This window comes from Nerophis lumbriciformis, linkage group LG05 (genome assembly GCF_033978685.3).
Source record: "Nerophis lumbriciformis linkage group LG05, RoL_Nlum_v2.1, whole genome shotgun sequence".
NCBI lineage: Eukaryota > Metazoa > Chordata > Actinopteri > Syngnathiformes > Syngnathidae > Nerophis > Nerophis lumbriciformis.
In genome coordinates this window covers 30,336,288-30,354,998 of record NC_084552.2, presented here as the reverse complement: position 1 = coordinate 30,354,998, position 18,711 = coordinate 30,336,288, and the positions used below count along the sequence as shown (strand labels likewise).

Sequence of the window (18,711 nt, the reverse complement as noted above, 5' to 3'; positions counted from 1 at the left end):
TGCGTGCATGCCCGTGGTCAGAGACAACATGTTTGTGCATGCCGGGTGATACAATGGTGTCTATTTCAAACCATCTTTTACTTCCTCCTCCTGACACTTCTTGCTTGATTAAAATTGTATTTCTGCAAGTTTTTTCCCCTATTGTTAGATCATCTTGGCAAATCTTTGTAATTGTAGGGGCCGAATCAACACGTTCCATGTCTTGCTGGCATTATAGAGTTAAATTAACTAAATATTACGGTGTACCAGGGGTTTGTGCGTGTGCCTCACAATAAGGAGGTCCTGGGTTCTCCCTGTGACTGTGTGGGTTCCCTCCAGGCCACTGTAACATTACTCACAGTTAGAACAGTAACACTGTGTTTGAAAATCGTAAAATAAAACATTGTACTTTAATCAAGTGATTCTGTGGCATACCACTAGAAGGAGCCTGTGTACCACAGTTTGATATTTACTGCCCTATACACATACACAATAATAACATGATTGCGAATATATGGATGTTCTCATTTGTCCAGGTCGTTGTATATTCAGGGTATTCAATCGATCGGAACTGGACTGTTCCGTTTGCCTTAGAAGACATTTTGCCTCTCATCAGGCTTCATCAGTTCATACTCATAGACTTTAGGACAGATCAGGTCTAAGAAAGACAAACGTCTTCTCAGACAAACTGAACAGTCTAGCTGCGATCGATGGAATGCCCTGGGAATACTGGGAATAGTACAGTGATTTTTATGTTGTGTCGTCAAATTAAATGTCTGATGGCAATGGCAACCTTGCAAAATAACACATAATAATACGTGTCAGGAACTAAACTTACAATGACCAATTTACCCACTATTTGTCCTTAGCTTGATAGCAGAAGGCTAAGAAGCCTTTTAAGTTCGCAATGATGTAACTTATAGTATAGTTGTTTTTTCGGTGTATTTGTGTTTTTTACGTTGTTTTAAAATCTGTAATTGTGCTTTTGCTTATCTTTGTTATCATTGAAGAACAGCACGGTTGTCCATTGTTTATGGTGGTTTATTAGTACCCGGCATAACTGTGGTAAAGAAAGTTATTCGAAGTAGCATTATTAGTATTAAATTAAATATTACTATAGTTAGAGCATAAAAACTTTATTAAATGGATTCATATTATTATTTGGTGCAGCCGGTCCGGAGCAGTAGGGGATAGAAAGTGGGAAAAAAGGAAGACAGAGGGGGAAATTGCGGGGACAAGAAGGGGATAAGACAGAGAGACAACAACAACAATAACAATTACAACAACAACAACAACAACAGAACAACATCAGCAAATGGGATATGTACAAATATGATGGTAAAAGTGATAGCAAAGAAGCAGTTAGTGAAATAAATAATACATACATAACAATGAACATTATTGCACTGCAAATGGAGCAATACAAATACCAATAGAAATAGCACTATTGATAATGAATAATAACAATAATCACCTATATTATTAACAATATAATTGTTAAAATGTAACAAAACATACAGTTGCGATCAAAAGATTACATACAAGAATATAATGTCATGGCTGTCTTGAGTTTCCAATAATTTCTACAACTCTTATTTTTTTGTGATAGAGTGATTGGAGCACATACTTGTTTGTCACAAAAAACATTCATGAAGTTTGGTTCTTTTATGAATTTATTATGGGTCTACTGAAAATGTGACCAAATCCGCTGGGTCAAAAGTATACATAAAGCAATGTTAATATTTGGTTACATGTCCCTTGGCAAGTTTCACTGCAATATGGCGCTTTTGGTAGCCATCCACAAGCTTGTGGCAAGCTTCTGGTTGAGTTTTTGACCACTCCTCTTGACAAAATTGTATTTATTGAGTCAAAAATACTAAAGTTCGGTGATTTGGTAAAATTGCAAACAGCTAAAATGATGTACAAAGCAAACTATAACCTGCTACCAAAGAATGTACAACAATTCTTCTCAACTAAAGAGGAGAAATATAACCTTAGAGGAAAAAATAATTTAAAACACTTAGAACTTTTAGCATATCAGTATGTGGAATTAAATTATGGAATGGATTAAGTAAAGAAGTTAAAAATTGTACTCATATGATCCAGTTCAAGAGGTTGTTCAAAATAATAGTGCTTACAAAGTACAAAGAAGAAGCATTATGAGAAATATTTCCAACCTTATTGGAAATAAGATATTCTTCATCTCAGTATGTTAATAATAACTGAATAAATTAATTAAATATTACAAAACTGTTATGTATACTAATTCATAGATGTTATTTTATTATATAAAAAGGTCAGTAAATGATTCTATATATTTGTAAACGCTCTGAAGTGGGAAAGGGGTAGGATTAAATAAGCTTTGCTTCTTCCTACTCCTTTTCGGGCATGATGTAAAATGAAATGATATGAAATTGTGTGATGTATTATGCTATAAGTGTGTTCATGTTCGAAATAAACTAAAGAAAGAAAGAAAATTGGTGCAGTTCAGCTAAATTTGTTGATTTTCTGACATTGACTTGTTTCTTCAGCATTGTCCACACGTTTAAGTCAGGACTTTGGGAAGGCCATTCTAAAACCTTAATTGTAGCCTGATTTAGCCATTCCTTTACCACTTTTGACATGTGTTTGGTGTCATTGTCCTGTTGGAACACCCAACTGCGCCCAAGACCCAACCTCCGGGCTGTTGATTTTAGGTTGTCCTGAAGAATTTGGAGGTAATCCTCCTTTTTCATTGTCCCATTTACTCTCTGTAAAGCACCAGTTCTATTGGCAGCAAAACAGGCCCAGGGCATAATACTACCACCACCATGCTTGACGGTAGGAATGGTGTTCCTGGGATTAAAGGCCTCACCTTTTCTCCTCCAAACATATTGCTGGCTATTGTGGCTAAACAGCTACATTTTTGTTTCAAATTGTCAACTTTTAACTTGATCAACTTGACAGTACTGATGTGGCTTCCTGTTGTTGTCTTTTGATATCGCTCACGCACAGTCTCACCATCGTGGGGATGTGTTATTGATGAGGCAGGAGTTGAAGATGAAGTCCATCAAAAAGTTGTTCTGCCGAAGGTTGTCCAACTTGATTGTCACGGTGACGATTCACTGGCACAAAGATTAGCTGCTGTGTTTTTATTAGCAGTCCCGCTTGGTGACTATTTTTATTGACCACCACAACATAATAATATGAGACAAATACTGCACTGTAATACATATAATGCATAGAAAGTTATAATTTAACACTTGTTTTAGGCCAAACACATGTAGAATATGCTTTAAAAAGAAAAAGAAAAATTTAACAGAAAGATCTGTGACATACGGAAGCCGCCATGAGTTACTCTCCTTTTACTTGAGGGGATTTTTTTTCCCAGACATTCACTTTTACTTGTTTTTGAATGTAGTTACTTGAATATTTTTGTAATCCCTCCACCTCTGGTAACAACATACTGTGAGATGACTTTTTAACGCAGGGGTGTCAAACTCATTTTAGCTCAGCGGCCGCATGGAGTAAAATCTATTCCCAAGTGGGCCGGAATGGTAAAATCATGGCATGATAACTTAAAAATAAAGACAACTCCAGATTGTTTACTTTGTTTTACTTTGGCCAAAAATAGAACAAAGCACATTGCAAAAAGGTATAAATCACAAATAATCCTCTGGACAAAACACTTCAAGTTTGTTGAAAATTCTGAGTAACAGTTTCAAAAACACAATGAAGAACACCATGAACTTAGACTTTGTCTCAGTGTATCTACAAAGCCAGGATTAAACTTTAAGTCACAGTCTTTCTGGGATTGAACAAGAAACACAACATGTAAACTCTTCGAGGTATCAAATACCTCCTTTGTCATGTCCAATCAATCCAGTGCTAACTCATCAAACCGTAAGAAACAGAGGTAAAGACTATTCAAACAGTTTTCTCGTTTTTGACAGAGACATTAGGGGGCAGTAAGGGTGCCAAATAACGACGTGTTCCAAGCATAAGACATAAAACGGCAGGTTTTAAGTTTCTTTTGGGTCGAGGGAGAGGAGCCGCAGCCACGCTTTACTTTGTACTTCTTGCTAGTCATAACAGAATTACTATTGTGACATCCAGTGGACACATTTAGAACAGCAGTTTCTTTCATTAAAAAAAAAAATGCAGCTCATTTTAATACTTGGCAAACTCATCCCGCGGGCCGTACATTTGACACCCCTGCTTCAACGGAAATGAAAAGTGGTCCTTTACATTCCTTTAGTCTGTGAGCATTTGCACTATTGTGGAGTCTACATCTTGTAGTAACCTGTTGTTTTTTGTTTTTTTTGTTTCTTGCTAAAGTTTCTTTCTCCACCTCTTGCTCACTCTTCCCTCTGCTGGGCAACAAGCACCATTGCACCATACATGCACGGTGCTCAAAGACATACTTCACGGGTTTTCAAACAATGAGACATGGGCCAAAGGACAATTCGCAGCATTGGTGCTAAATCTGTTCTGGTCTTCATATCTTTAACAAGTTGACCGAGGTAGATTCTTCCACTTAACATCAACTCTTATCTCAAGAATGCACTTATCTGCCACAGTGAACATCACTTGCCTCGTGTCATAAAAAGGCTATTTGTGCCTGAGGCATTCAACTTGGATATTTGGTTGGTTTTTCCTTTGGTTTATTGCTGTTTCCCGTTCACCAGCTGCGAGTCATGATGACATTAACATGGGCGTCGACACTTTGCATTGCACTCGCTAACAAAGCCATGAATGGGGATTGATTGGCGAGAGAGTTATTTACAATAATTGAAAGAGTTATTAGACATGACATGTGAGTGAGTCAGCAGATTTGTAATTGGTATAATGATAAACCAAAATGACTAGCACTTTGTGCTGGTAAGAACAGGCTTATCCTTTTGGTTATAAATGGAACTGGGGGAACCTGACTGACTGGTACTGGGAGCACACATACACACAGGTAGAAAGGGTCAAAGGGGCGGGGCCACCAGCACACCTGAGGGGGCGTTGCTACCTAACAATGTCTGAGAGGCAGGAAGTGGCCGCCTGCTATTGTTTAACCAGCAGCCAGTGTCAAGAGCGAGTGCCGTCCGGGTCTGATCTGGGTGGGTCAAGGAACCAGCTCTACACTGTTCTTATGTTAGAGGGCGGGCAGGGGCAGGGCAGTGGAGTCAACCATACCGTTCCTTTTTCCCTAATTTGGAGCCAACGAGAAACTTATAAAACAAGTTAGTCCGGTGCAATCGGTACCGCCTGCCGATGCTGAGCCTATGCCAACAGTGGTGCTGCGTGGCTCCCTTGTGGTACAGCTGCAGGGCAAGGGGTCTAGACGATGACGACCGGCTGAGCCAAGATGAGCATCTGGAGCACAGTGTGACCAGGAGCAGTGCGGGGAGCGACTCTGTTGAAGAGGTCAGTGTGACGGCACATTGAGGTTAGGAAGGCTGGTTTAGTTGGGCAACCGTCCTGCTGAAGGAATGGAACATCAGCAGCGGCTTTGGTGTTTCTCACTTTGGACCTGTTCTCTGTGTGCCAGTGACATTATGGAGCAAAGTCCAAAGAGTCATAAAGAAAAAGGCGATGCAATATCCTCAACAAACTCCAAGAAAACATATATATATATATATATATATATATATATATATATATATATATATATACGAATATATTAGGGCTGTGAATCTTTGGGTGTCCCACGATTCGATTCAATATCGATTCTTGGGGTCACGATTCGATTAAAAAACAATTTTTTTTTCAATTCAACACGATTCTCGATTCAAAAACGATTCTCTATTCATTCAATACATAGGATTTCAGCAGGATCTACCCCAGTCTGCTGACATGCAAGCAGAGTAGTAGATTTTTGTAAAAAGCTTTTATAATTGTAAAGGACAATGTTTTATCAACTGATTGCAATAATGTCAATTTGTTTTAACTATTAAATGAACCAAAAATATGACTTATTTTATCTTTGTGAAAATATTGGACACAGTGTGTTGTCAAGCTTATGAGTTGCGATGCAAGTGTAAGCCACTGTGACACTATTGTTCTTTTTTAATTTTTTTTTTTATAAATGTCTAATGATAATGTCAATGAGGGATGTTTAATCACTGCTATGTTGAAATTGTAACTAATATTGATACTGTTGTTGATAATATTAATTTTTGTTTCACTACTTTTGGTTTGTTCTGTGTCGTGTTTGTGTCTCCTCAATTGCTCTGTTTATTGCAGTTCTGAGTGTTTCTGGGTCGGGTTTGGTTTTGGAATTGGATTGCTGTGTATTGTTTTGTTAGATTGACTAATAAAAAAATAAATAAATAAAAATAAATAAATAAAATCGATTTTTTTAAAATGAGAATCGATTCTGAATCGCACAACGTGAGAATCGCGATTCGAATCGATTTTTTCCCACACCCCTACTATATATATATATATATATATATATATATATATATATTAGAGCTGTCCGATAATGGCTTTTTATTACCGATTCCGATATCAACAGATACCGATATATACAGTAGTGGAATTAACACATTATTATGCCTAATTTTGTTGTGATGCCCCGCTGGATGCATTAAACAATGTAACAAGGTTTTCCAAAATAAATCAACTCAAGTTATGGGAAAAAAGGCCAACATGGCACTGCCATATTTATTATTGAAGTCACAAAGTCCATCCATCCATCTTCTTCCGCTTATCCGAGGTCGGTCGCGGGGGCAGCAGCCTAAGCAGGGAAGCCCAGACTTCCCTCTCCCCAGCCACTTCGTTCAGCTCTTCCCGGGGGATCCCGAGGCGTTCCCAGGCCAGCCGGGAGACATAGTCTTCCCAACGTGTCCTGGGTCTTCCCCGTGGCCTCCTACCGGTCGGACGTGCCCTAAACACCTCCCTAGGGAGGCGTTCGGGTGGCATCCTGACCAGATGCCCGAACCACCTCATTTGGCTCCTCTCGATGTGGAGGAGCAGCGGCTTTACTTTGAGCTCCCCCCGGATGGCAGAGCTTCTTTCCCTATCTCTAAGGGAGAGACCCGCCACCCGGCGGAGGAAACTCATTTCGGCCGCTTGTACCCGTGATCTTGTCCTTTCGGTCATAACCCAAAGCTAATGACCATAGGTGAGGATGGGAATGTAGATCGACCGGTAAATTGAGAGCTTTGCCTTCCGGCTCAGCTCCTTCACCACAACGGATCGATACAGCGTCCGCACTACTGAAGACGCCGCAACGATCCGCCTGTCGATCTCACGATCCACTCTTCCCTCACTCGTGAACAAGACTCTGAGGTACTTGAACTCCTCCACTTGGGGCAAGGCCTCCTCCCCAACCCGGAGATGGCACTCCACCTTTTTCCGGGCGAGAACCATGGACTCGGACTTGGAGGTGCTGATTCTCATCCCAGTCGCTTCACACTCAGCTGCGAACCGATCCAGTGAGAGCTGAAGATCCTGGCCAGATGAAGCCATCAGGACCACATCATCTGCAAAAAGCAGAGACCTAATCCTGCAGCCACCAAACCGGATCCCCTCAACGCCTTGACTGCGCCTAAAAATTCTGTCCATAAAAGTTATGAACAGAATCGGTGACAAAGGGCAGCCTTGGCGGAGTCCAACCCTCACTGGAAACGTGTCCGACTTACTGCCGGCAATGCGGACCAAGCTCTGACACTGATCATACAGGGAGCGGACCGCCACAATCAGACAGTCTGATACCCCATACTATCTGAGCACTCCCCACAGGACTTCCCGAGGGACACGGTCGAATGCCTTCTCCAAGTCCACAAAGCACATGTAGACTGGTTGGGCAAACTCCCATGCACCCTCAAGGACCTCGCCGAGAGTATAGAGCTGGTCCACAGTTTCACGACCAGGAAGAAAACCACACTGTTCCTCCTGAATCCAAGGTTCGACTATCCGGTGTAGCCTCCTCTCCAGTACACCTGAATAGAGCTTACCGGGAAGGCTGAGGAGTGTGATCCCACAATAGTTAGAACACACCCTCCGGTTCCCCTTTTTAAAGAGAGGAACCACCACCCCGGTATGCCAATCCAGAGGTACTGCCCCCGATGTCCACGCGATGCTGCAGAGTCTTGTCAACCAAGACAGCCCCACAGCATCCAGAGCCTTAAGGAACTCCGGGCGGATCTCATCTACCCCCGGGGCCTTGCCACTGAGGAGCTTTTTAACTACCTCAGCAACCTCAGCCCCAGAAATAGGAGAGCCCACCACAGATTCCCCAAGTCGTTTTCCATGGCTTCCCCGAACTCCTCCCATGTCCGAGTTTTTGCCTCCGCGACCGCTGAAGCCGCACACCGCTTGGTCTGTCAGTACCTGTCCGCTGCCTCAGGAGTCCTATGAGCACTAACTCACAAAGTGCATTATTTTTTTTAACATGCCTCAAAACAGCAGCTTGGAATTTGGGACCTGCTCGAGGAGGTTGAGGTGGGCGGGGTAGTGGGGGCGGGGAGCGTGGTGTATATTGTAGCGTGGGTTCTAGGTATTTGTCCTGTTGTGTTTATGTTGTGTTACCGTGCGGATGTTCTCCCGAAATGTGTTTGTCATTCTTGTTTGGTGTGGATTCACAGTGTGGCGCATATTTGTAACAGTGTTAAAGTTGTTTATACGGCCACCCTCAGTGTGACCTGTATGGCTGTTGACCAAGTATGCCTTGCATTCACTTGTGTGTGTGAAAAGCCGTAGATATTATGTGATTAGGCCGGCACGCAAAGGCAGTGCCTTTAAGGTTTATGGTGCTCTGTACTTCTCCCTACGTCCGTGTACCACTCCGTACAGCTGCGTTTTAAAAAGTCATACATTTTACTTTTTGATACCGATAATTTCCGATATTACATTTTAAAGCATTTATCGGCCGATAATATCGGACATCTCTAATATATATGTGTGTGTGTGTGTGTGTGTGTGTGTGTGTGTGTGTGTGTGTGTGTGTGTTTGTGTATATATATATATATATATATATATATATGTATATATAATCTCCTGACGATTGAGGGTACCCCCCTCATGAAACAGGCCTGTAGAGATGAAATAGTCTTGTGATTTTTTTCCCCACACATACATATATTGCGCTCTACTACGGTATCGAGCACTATTTTTTGGATAACCTTATTAAGACATATATGTATATATATATATATATATATATGTATATATATGTATATATATATATATATATATATATATATATATATATATGTATATATATATATGTATATATGTATATATATGTATATATATATATATATATATATGTATATATATATATATATGTGTGTGTGTGTGTGTGTGTGTGTGTGTGTGTGTGTGTGTGTGTGTGTGTATGACAAAGCAAATATCGCTTTAATAATTAATTTATTGGATTTTACAATATGCCTAGGGCCAATAATAAAGAGCTAAGGGACGAAAATGGGACGACACCTGCCCTATGTTGATTAGTGCAGCAAAGGATGGTGATAGTATGATGTTTACATGACCCTAACATGTAAACATCTGCAAATGAGACCCGGGAGTCAGGCCAAAACAAAGTAGGAGTACGGAGGAGAGCATTAAAATGTGCACCACGATTTAATTCCTACCTAAGTTAAAGTGTGTTTTTCCTTAGAGGCGTGTCACTGGTGTCCATGTTTGCGCCGAGAAACCTGATCCATATTTCTCCACCCTTGTTTTAATCTCCCCCTTCCCTTACATACACAAACCGCATACGTCCCACAGGGAAGAAGGGGCATGGTCACGCTCGTCTCATGTGACACAGGTGCATCTAAGGTAGTGGCCCAAAAGAAGCCCCATAACAGCCAAAAATGTCCTCGGTGCAAAGAATTTGCGGAATGTCTGTCAGAGTCGGAATCAATCAGCACTTACTTCTGCATCGTCTTGTGTGCGCAGAAAAGTGTCAAGGAGGGAATCCTGTTGAAGCAGACCAGCTCCTTCCAAAGGTGGAAACGGCGCTACTTCAAACTCCGAGGGAGGACGCTCTACTACGCCAAGGACTGCAAGGTACCACCAACTGCTCCCTAAAAGCACGGCGGTTGCAAGTTCAGGTTTCAAACAATGCCATGCAGGAAACACTATTTAATCTCTTATTTCTCTAGTCTCTTATATTTGACGAGGTGGACTTGTCAGACGCCAGCGTAGCTGAGACCAGCACCAAGAACATCAACAACAGTTTCACCGTGAGCAGCAGGCCACCATGTTTTTGTCACCTAAATGGTTTCTGACATCCTTCTTTCTCAGGTCATTACTCCTTTTCGCAAACTGATGCTATGTGCCGAGAACAGGAAGGAAATGGAAGACTGGATTGGCGCCCTCAAGTCTGTCCAGAAGTGGGAGATCTATGAGGTAGGTGTTTAAGTTGTTTGTATGCGTCCGACGTTTGGGGAAGTACTTTTGTAATAGCCGCTATCTTCTGCAGGCCAGCCAGTTCAACATGGAGCATTTTTCAGGGATGCACAACTGGTACGCCTGCTCGCACGCACGCCCCACCTTCTGCAATGTCTGCAGGGAGGCTCTACCCGGCGTCACTTCCCATGGCCTGTCCTGCGAAGGTACACAAACACACACACATTCTAACTAATCTTTTCAGGCTATTTGACATACTTCTGCTTCCTGTCTTCCTCAAGTATGCAAGTTTAAAGCTCACAAGCGATGCGCAGTTCGCTCCACCAACAACTGCAAGTGGACCACACTGGCCTCCATCGGGAATGACATCATAGAAGATGAGGACGGGGTGTGTTTTGTGTGCGTGTGTGTTTATGTTTGCACATTGCTTGGTATCTGACGGTGGATCATTTTTCACCAGGTGTCCATGCCCCACCAGTGGCTGGAGGGTAACTTGCCTGTCAGCGCCAGGTGCGTGGTGTGCGACAAGAACTGCGGCAGCGTGAGGCGACTGCAGGACTGGCGCTGCCTCTGGTGCAAGGCCATTGTACGTGTCTCAGAAGTATTTGTTCACTGGCACAAGGTTACCTCGTATGAATGGCGACGCAATTTTGGCTCGAAATCAAAATGCCGGATATTGATGACAATTCCATCCCACTCTTCCACTTAGTAAGAAGTGTGTCGGCATAAGAGCCGAGTGTTAAAATGGTCAGATGTGTTAGACACTCTGATCCTCACACGCACGCAAACACACACAAATAAATCAGTGTGGTATTTGTAAAGGTTAGTGAAGTGACATTTGCTGCATTTGTGAGGGTTGTAATGACCTTTTGAGATTGTACTGGAATATGAAATTACTATGGAAACTGCTTATTGTGTGTGTGTGCGCGTGCAGGTCCACAGCAGCTGTAAAGAACAAATGGCCAAAGTCTGCCCCCTGGGTCAGTGTAGAGTGTCCATCATCCCTCCCACTGCACTTAACAGCATCGACTCTGACGGTAAGACGCCTCTCATTTCACACACTGAACATCTCTTTGTGTTACATTTTTATGCTTGCCTATAATTGCTTGCGCGCAGGCTTCTGGAAAGCCACCTCAGCGTCCTGCACGAGTCCTCTTCTGGTACTGGTCAATTCCAAAAGTGGGGACAATCAGGGTGTCAAGTTCCTGCGCAAGTTCAAACAGCTTCTCAACCCAGCGCAAGTCTTCGACCTCATGAACGGGGGGCCCGAACTCGGGTAAGGGCCTCTTGCTTCCAATTTTCTATCCATACAATATTTTTACTCATTATTTCACTTCCACTTTGCATATTTTTCCATTCCAGCCTGCGCATCTTTCAGAAGTTTGTGACGTTCCGCATCCTGGTGTGCGGGGGAGATGGCAGCGTGGGCTGGGTGCTCTCTGAACTTGACAAACTGAGCCTTCACAAGCAGGTGCGAGCCAGGAGAGGGCACTGTTCTTACTAAAATACAGCAAATACTCCAATTAATGCCTCTATTCAATTAACTGCTGAGGGGGAAAAAAACACCTCATGGCTGTGGGCAACCTCCGGGTATACCATAGTTTTTATTAACTCCACATGATATCAGTAGCTACATTTGCAGTAATATGAATGGTCAGCATCAAGCAGCTTCATTTACCTTTGAATGCACTTGGAAATTTTGCAACTTCGCGGACGGTGTGAAAGTCAAATGCTAATTAATACCAAGAGCTAGTTGGTGTGCTCAAACTATACAATTGTGTTACTAGTTATTAGACTTAGACTTAGAGACTTAGACTTCCTTTTGTTGTCATTCAAATTTGAACTTTACAGTACAGATAAGAACGAAATGTTGTTGCATTAGCACGTTGTCGTGCTGGATAAAAGAGCAATAAGGTGCAGATATAAATAAATGGATTACTGTACAGATAAATATATTGCAGTTATTGCATATGCATCCACGTTTATGGATGTATAGTATATTGTCTTTATATCTATCTATATATTTATGGGCATGTTGCTATGAAGACTGCAATGTAGAATTGAAAACAAGTGCAAAAGTGGTGCAGACCGCCCAATTGAAATAAGGGTTTTGCGTGTACCAACTGTCACCATGGAAACACTCCTTTCCCTCCGCATTCATGGTATCATGCTCTCCTACCTGTGGTGTTTTGCAGTTGAACATGCAGCACGCATCTATAATCTGTACCACCCTTTCTGTAATTTAAAAACGCAATCTAGACACAATAACCTATTTATAGCATGCCGAAAGTTAATTCTGGGAGACCACACAATCAGTGTTTTTGCACAACAATAGCAATGACTGCGATAGTGCACTGAAATAGCAGAGCCAAGAAAATGCATGTTATAATTTTTTTTGGTCATAAAAAGGAACGGCATTAAAAAAAATGCCAGCATACATAATTTTTGTGTTCGTTCCATTTATCAGATTAAAAGTGGAACTGCTGGACAGATATGTCTTTTTAAAAATGTTGACAGAAATATGCAGATGGTCTACAGGATCACAGAAGAGTGATTCTCCCCATCTTACAGCATATTGCTGCGATCACCTCCTGACGACGGCAAGGCCAATTGTGTGTAACTGTGCCAGTTTGCACACACATTCAAGGCGTACTAAATATAGACACAAAATAGTGGCCGCTGAATAGTTTTAAGTTTGATAAATCACATTGTGATCCCTGAATTATATTCGAATCTCCTCCTAGTACTACTGTCGGCGTTCTGATAATCAGCATATACAGGTATTGTGTGTATACTTGAAAATAGATATTTCAAATGGTTTGCGCCCGCTTTTTGCTCATTATGATTTCAGGGACACAATCCCCTGTGCACAAGCTTAGTAGATAAGCTTTGCGTGTGCTATCAAGTGGGCATGCAATCCTTTAGCACATGGTTGTCAAACTCATTTTCATTGTTGGCAACGTCACAGTCAGAGCACCGCTCGTCACTGTGGGACACATAACAATATAAATGTATAATTGCCTCATTATATTAAATAATTGAATCTTTTGATAATTATCAATGTTTACCTACAAACTGATGAGAAACTGTCTTTTGAATCACAAGTCAAGGTGAATTATTAAAGTTCACCTATTGTAGAATGTATTTCAAAAAGGGTTACAATGACCAAAAAAACCCTAGCAATGAATGGCTTGTGGCATCAAATAAGAAAATAATATTCCTTTAGGAAGAACCACAGCTACATGGAGTACAATTTTTTTTTTTACAAGAGTGTTAAATTGAATATTTAGAAAGAAAAATGAAGAACCTGATCTAAGCTCCAAATACCACACGCTAAACAGCGTGTGCAAACTATAACATTGTGTCTACTATTAGTGGGTGTGTTGCGTGTGAGCTTCTAAGACTGCGTGTAGAATTGACAACAAGGGCAAAAGTGGTACAGACCGCATTATTTAAATTAGTTTTTTGCCACGGAGACACTCATTTACTGCACATTTATGTCATCATGCTCCTAAACCTGTGACGCCGTGCTTTGTTTTGAAAAATGCAGCAGACATCTATAACATCTACCACTTTGTATAAGCATTTTTGGGGCAGTCATGCAGTGCATCTGCAACAAAACCCACGTTTTTATCGCACTTAAGATATGTTTGTTGAAGTTTTATTTCGAACATGTATAAAGTTTTAATATGATACATCATATATATGTATATATATATATGTATGTATGTATGTATATATACACACACATTCGAGCGCACGCTCATACTTAGTGCCAGCAAACAAACAAATATCTATATCTATCTATCCATCCATCCATCCATCCATATATATATATATATATATATATATATATATATATATATATATATATATGGATGGATGGAATGTCCCAGGTGTAAGAAAATGCATTTTGCAAGAAGTTTTTTTTCATATATATGAAAAAAAGATAGTCACAAAAAACGCCTGCATCAAACACAAACACAAATTAAATTGGTGTTAATCAGCCCCTTGAGTAGACCAGCAGTTAAAACATTTGGAAAGGATATTGCTGAATAGACTTTAGGTTTAATGTTTTCACATTCCATAAATGTTGACTTACTCACAGCTATTTCTGATCAACAGCCAGTTTGCGTGTCCTTTCTAGACAAACTAAATTCGTAAAACAGTTTAGTCTTGATAAATCACAGTGCGGGTGCATTTTCTCTTCCCACTATTGTGGGTGTTTTAATGATAAGCAAATATTCTACATATTAATGAAGACAGAGATGCTAAATAATTTGCGCTCCTTATTTTGCTCACTTAAGAAACATAATCCTCTACGCCCAAATTTAGTTAATCAGCTTCTCGTGCGCTATCAAGTTTGCACTTGTTTTTCTACACGCAAAACTTAAGTGGATCAAGACTTCATTGTAGTGTTGTTTACAATTAACTCATCAGTGCTGTTAATGTTCCTTTCCACCATAGCAACATTGCTTCTGTTGCTGCTGTGTTGTGCAACATACATATCTACAAATGATGGTATCAAACAAAGTAACGTTCCCCTTTTCACTTTCTCATGCACCCTAAATGATTATTTAACTTAAAATATTTAACAGTGTCTCTCCAATTATTGCCTGCTTCCAATTAAAGCCCCGCCCGTCCTCTAGGTCAATACATGCTTTCGCTATAATCACAGCACCTATGGTATTGCCAAAAGACCCATTTAAACAGTAAAGTTAAGGTAAACATACGACTTAGAATTGGGGTTTAAATCACCAACAATGATTCCTGGGCGTGGCCACCGCTGCTGCCCACTGCTCCCCTCACCTCCCAGGGGGTGACTTAGGGTGATGGGTCAAATGCAGAGAATAATTTCGCCACACCTAGTGTGTGTGTGACAATCATTGGTACTTTAACTTTAACAACTGTCAGAAAATCTTAAATAAAAAAAAGTTAAAATATTGGGATTAAAACTCTGTTAAAAAAGTGTTCTCCCTCTTCTGGTCGGGCAGTGCCAGCTGGGCGTGCTGCCGCTGGGCACCGGTAACGACCTGGCCCGAGTCCTGGGCTGGGGGGGTCTCTGTGACGACGACGCTCAGCTTCTGCAGATCTTGGAGAAGCTGGAGAGGGCTACCACCAAAATGCTGGACCGGTAAGTGGGACTTTAGGGGCAGATCCAGTGAGACACACTGGTGAATTAAAGACATAAGATTGAAGACAACTAAAGTGGGTTTCCATCGTGAAACTGAAGCATCTATAAATTTTTCTCACAGATTCTGATTAATGAATGTTCATTTAATTCATTGTGTGTGTCAGGTGGAGCGTGATGACATACGAAGTTCCCGCCACCAATAAACAGATGTCATTAGTAAGGGAAGACTTCCCCCTCGATTCCCCACTGCAGGTATACCAGTTTAATTCATGAGGATGCTTTTAATTTCAAATTATCATCAGCATGGTTTTCATCCTCAGGTTCACATCACTCAGTATGCAGACTCTGTGGCGTCCCACCTGGCCAAGATCCTAGACTCAGACAAACACAGCGACGTCATTTCCTCCGCCAAGTAAGTCCTGGCTCGTGTGGTTTTACTCGGAGCAAAACTGTGTCACCTGACCTGCTGGAATCTCTCTCAAGGTTCCTGTGTGGGACGGTCAACGAGTTTGTGGCGGAGGTGGGCAAGGCGTACGAGAGAGCCACAGAGAACAAGGAAGAGGCGGACGCTATGGCAAAAAAGGTAAATGGTTTATATACTGGAGTGTGTGTATGAGGGTTTGTGTCAAAGCCATTTGTGGGCAGGTCAATTGTGTTGAACCTCAGATGTTACATGCTACACGCTTTTGGACAAAAGCATTGGGAAAATGTTAACATTTTGGTACACTCCAATCTTCTGTGAGGACTTTCCTGCAAGATTATAGAGAGTTCTTAAGGTTTTTGTTTTACGCCAAACCCATTTAGACGCCCGGAAAAGGGTGGAGTGCCATCTACGGGTTGCGTAGGAGACCCTGCCCCAAGTGGAGGAGTTCAAGTATCTCGGAGTCTTGTTCACGAGTGGGGGAAGAGTGGATTGTGAGATCGACAGGCAGATCGGTGCGGCGTCTTCAGTAATGCGGATACTGTATCGATCCGTTGGGGTGAAGGAGCTGAGCCGTAAGGCAAAGCTCTCAATTTACCGGTCGATCTACGTTCCCATCCTCACCCATGGTCATGAGCTTTGGGTCATGACCGAAAGGACAAGATCACGGGTACAAGCGGCCGAAATTAGTTTCCTCCGCCGGGTGGCGGGGCTCTCCCTTAGAGATAGGGTGAGAAGCTCTGTCATCCGGGAGGAGCTCAAAGTAAAGCCGCTGCTCCTCCACATCGAGAGGAGCCAGATGAGGTGATTCGTGCATCTGTTCAGGATGCCACCCGAACGCCTCCCAAGGGAGGTGTTTCGGGCACGTCCGACCGGTAGGAGGCCACAGGGAAGACCCAGGACACGTTGGGAAGACTATGTCTCCCGGCTGGCCTGGGAATGCCTCGGGATCCCCCGGGAAGAGCTGGACGAAGTGGCTGGGGAGAGGGAAGTCTGTGCTTCCCTGCTTAGGCTGCTGCCCCCGCGACCTGACCTCGGATAAGCGGAAGAAAATGGATGGATGGATGGATGGATTTAGACATGCCTTTCTGCACACTGGTCTCAGGAAGTGTTTGCACAAAGTTGGAAGTGTACAACAGTCCAGAAGGGTTTAGCAAGACATTATTATTTTAAATTAACACACGTGTCCACAAGTGCATGTCATGTATTTTGGATCCTACAGAATGTTTTGGCATTGAAAATGTGCACATGTGTTGATCTCCCAGTGTGCATTGCTGAATGAGAAGCTGGATTCTCTGGTGAAAGCCTTAAGTGAGGAAGCTGATGCTCAGGTAATTAAGGGAGTGCTAACCTGTATCAACGGTAAAAAACAACCCTCACCTGTCATCTTCTATTGCTTTCAGGTGGTTCCGGCAGGTTCTTTGCCCAGCCAGGAGGATGGCGGCTCAGGACCCGATAAAAATGGCAGCGACACAGGCTCCAATTGTCAAACGTACCGCTCCAGGGAGCAGCTGATGCTGCGGGCCAACAGCCTGAAAAAGGCACTGAGGCAGATCATCGAACAAGCAGAGAAAGGTGAGAGAGGAGTGATGTTCGCTTTTTTGGCGGCGGCGTCTGTCAAACTCTCCGACTCGGCGACCCCGCTCACCTGTGACATGTTTGCAGTGGTGGACGAGCAGACCCGAGACACTCAGTTGTATCGGATTCCTTCCTCATCCTCCATTAAAAGGGAAAACAGCGAGGAACAGAAGGATACAGAGAGGCGTAAGTGTTAAAAATGAACACATTAAATGCTCTATTTATCTCCTAGGTAAACCATAAATAACTTTGATTATTGAGTATTTGTTTAAATATCTAATATTTGTTTACTTACTTATTACTTACGCAATTTCGTTCTTATCTGTACTGTAAAGTTCAAATTTGAATGACAATAAAAAGGAAGTCTAAGTCTATTGTATAGTAATGTATTCACTGTTATATTTATTCACTGTTCTGTTACAAACAGAGAACAAAGAAATGGGATAAAACTGTTATGATATGAAAAGGGGTAGGATTAAATAAGCTTTGCTTCTTCCTACTCCTTTTCGGACATTCTGTAATAAAACAACTGTAAAAATCTGATGCATTACGATGCAGTTGTTTTGTATGCATGTTTGAAATACACTGAAACTAACTATTTAAGGCCTCTTTTCAATGAACCACAGAGTCTCCAATATTTGCTAAGTGCTTGTGTCGTGGCTCTGCTTTGTGTATCTGATCTTCCTTTACTGCCACCTTTCCGAACAGGTTGTTAACCCATGTCGCCTGTATGAGCGGTAGGTGAGCCACGAGTCTAAAAGCCCAAGCTGCTGACCCAATGGCTAGCGCACTCTTTGAAGTTGTCCGAGAGTGAAGTTTACAAACGTACACATGGCCGAGCCGCCCTGCCTGTCCTCTGTTACACTTGGTCGGCAAAAGGGATGTACTTTGACATAAAACATAGGCATTCAGCAGATGGCAGCTTTATTAGTATCTAGAGTGAGCGGCCAAGTTGTGAAAGACACGCGTGTCACACTTGTTGTACTGATGTTTACAATCAGCCCTTGAGCGCTGGTAATGCTGACTGAGCAGTTTGTTCCTTACCGCTGTTATAACATTGGTTCAATGGCTGATGGGTTGTACAATGCAATTTTGTCATTTGAGAGCTACTTTTAAATTAGAGTGTTGTGTCCAGGGCGTAGAACTGCAAGCCCTTCCTCGCCCATCGTCCCGGAGAAACAAGAGAGCCTCAACGCGGTCATCTTCAACGAGGACTCTGTGTAAGTGTGGCTGTGCAGCCTCTTAACATTCCGCTTTTTCTAACTCCTCT

The 18,711-nt window shown here is 42.2% G+C and overlaps 1 protein-coding gene across 3 annotated transcripts in view; it reads left to right on the top strand.

Moving 5' to 3' along the window:
* LOC133606695 (diacylglycerol kinase delta) overlaps nt 1–18,711 on the top strand; it is an 86,077-nt gene that overhangs the window by 42,196 nt on the left and 25,170 nt on the right. Inside the window, exons 4-20 of one of the 3 annotated variants that reach the window (XM_061960926.1) lie at nt 9,856–9,966; nt 10,062–10,142; nt 10,204–10,308; nt 10,382–10,514; nt 10,590–10,696; nt 10,769–10,894; nt 11,243–11,345; nt 11,425–11,584; nt 11,671–11,779; nt 15,303–15,442; nt 15,607–15,694; nt 15,763–15,854; nt 15,926–16,025; nt 17,129–17,194; nt 17,267–17,438; nt 17,529–17,627; nt 18,577–18,661. In XM_061960926.1, coding sequence (XP_061816910.1) covers nt 9,856–9,966; nt 10,062–10,142; nt 10,204–10,308; nt 10,382–10,514; nt 10,590–10,696; nt 10,769–10,894; nt 11,243–11,345; nt 11,425–11,584; nt 11,671–11,779; nt 15,303–15,442; nt 15,607–15,694; nt 15,763–15,854; nt 15,926–16,025; nt 17,129–17,194; nt 17,267–17,438; nt 17,529–17,627; nt 18,577–18,661 — 1,877 coding nt within the window. Of the gene's footprint in view, nt 1–4,942; nt 5,374–9,855; nt 9,967–10,061; nt 10,143–10,203; nt 10,309–10,381; nt 10,515–10,589; nt 10,697–10,768; nt 10,895–11,242; nt 11,346–11,424; nt 11,585–11,670; nt 11,780–15,302; nt 15,443–15,606; nt 15,695–15,762; nt 15,855–15,925; nt 16,026–17,128; nt 17,439–17,528; nt 17,628–18,576; nt 18,662–18,711 lie in introns of those variants that run through there. The other 2 variants (XM_061960925.2, XM_061960924.1) reach the window with 2 other exon arrangements.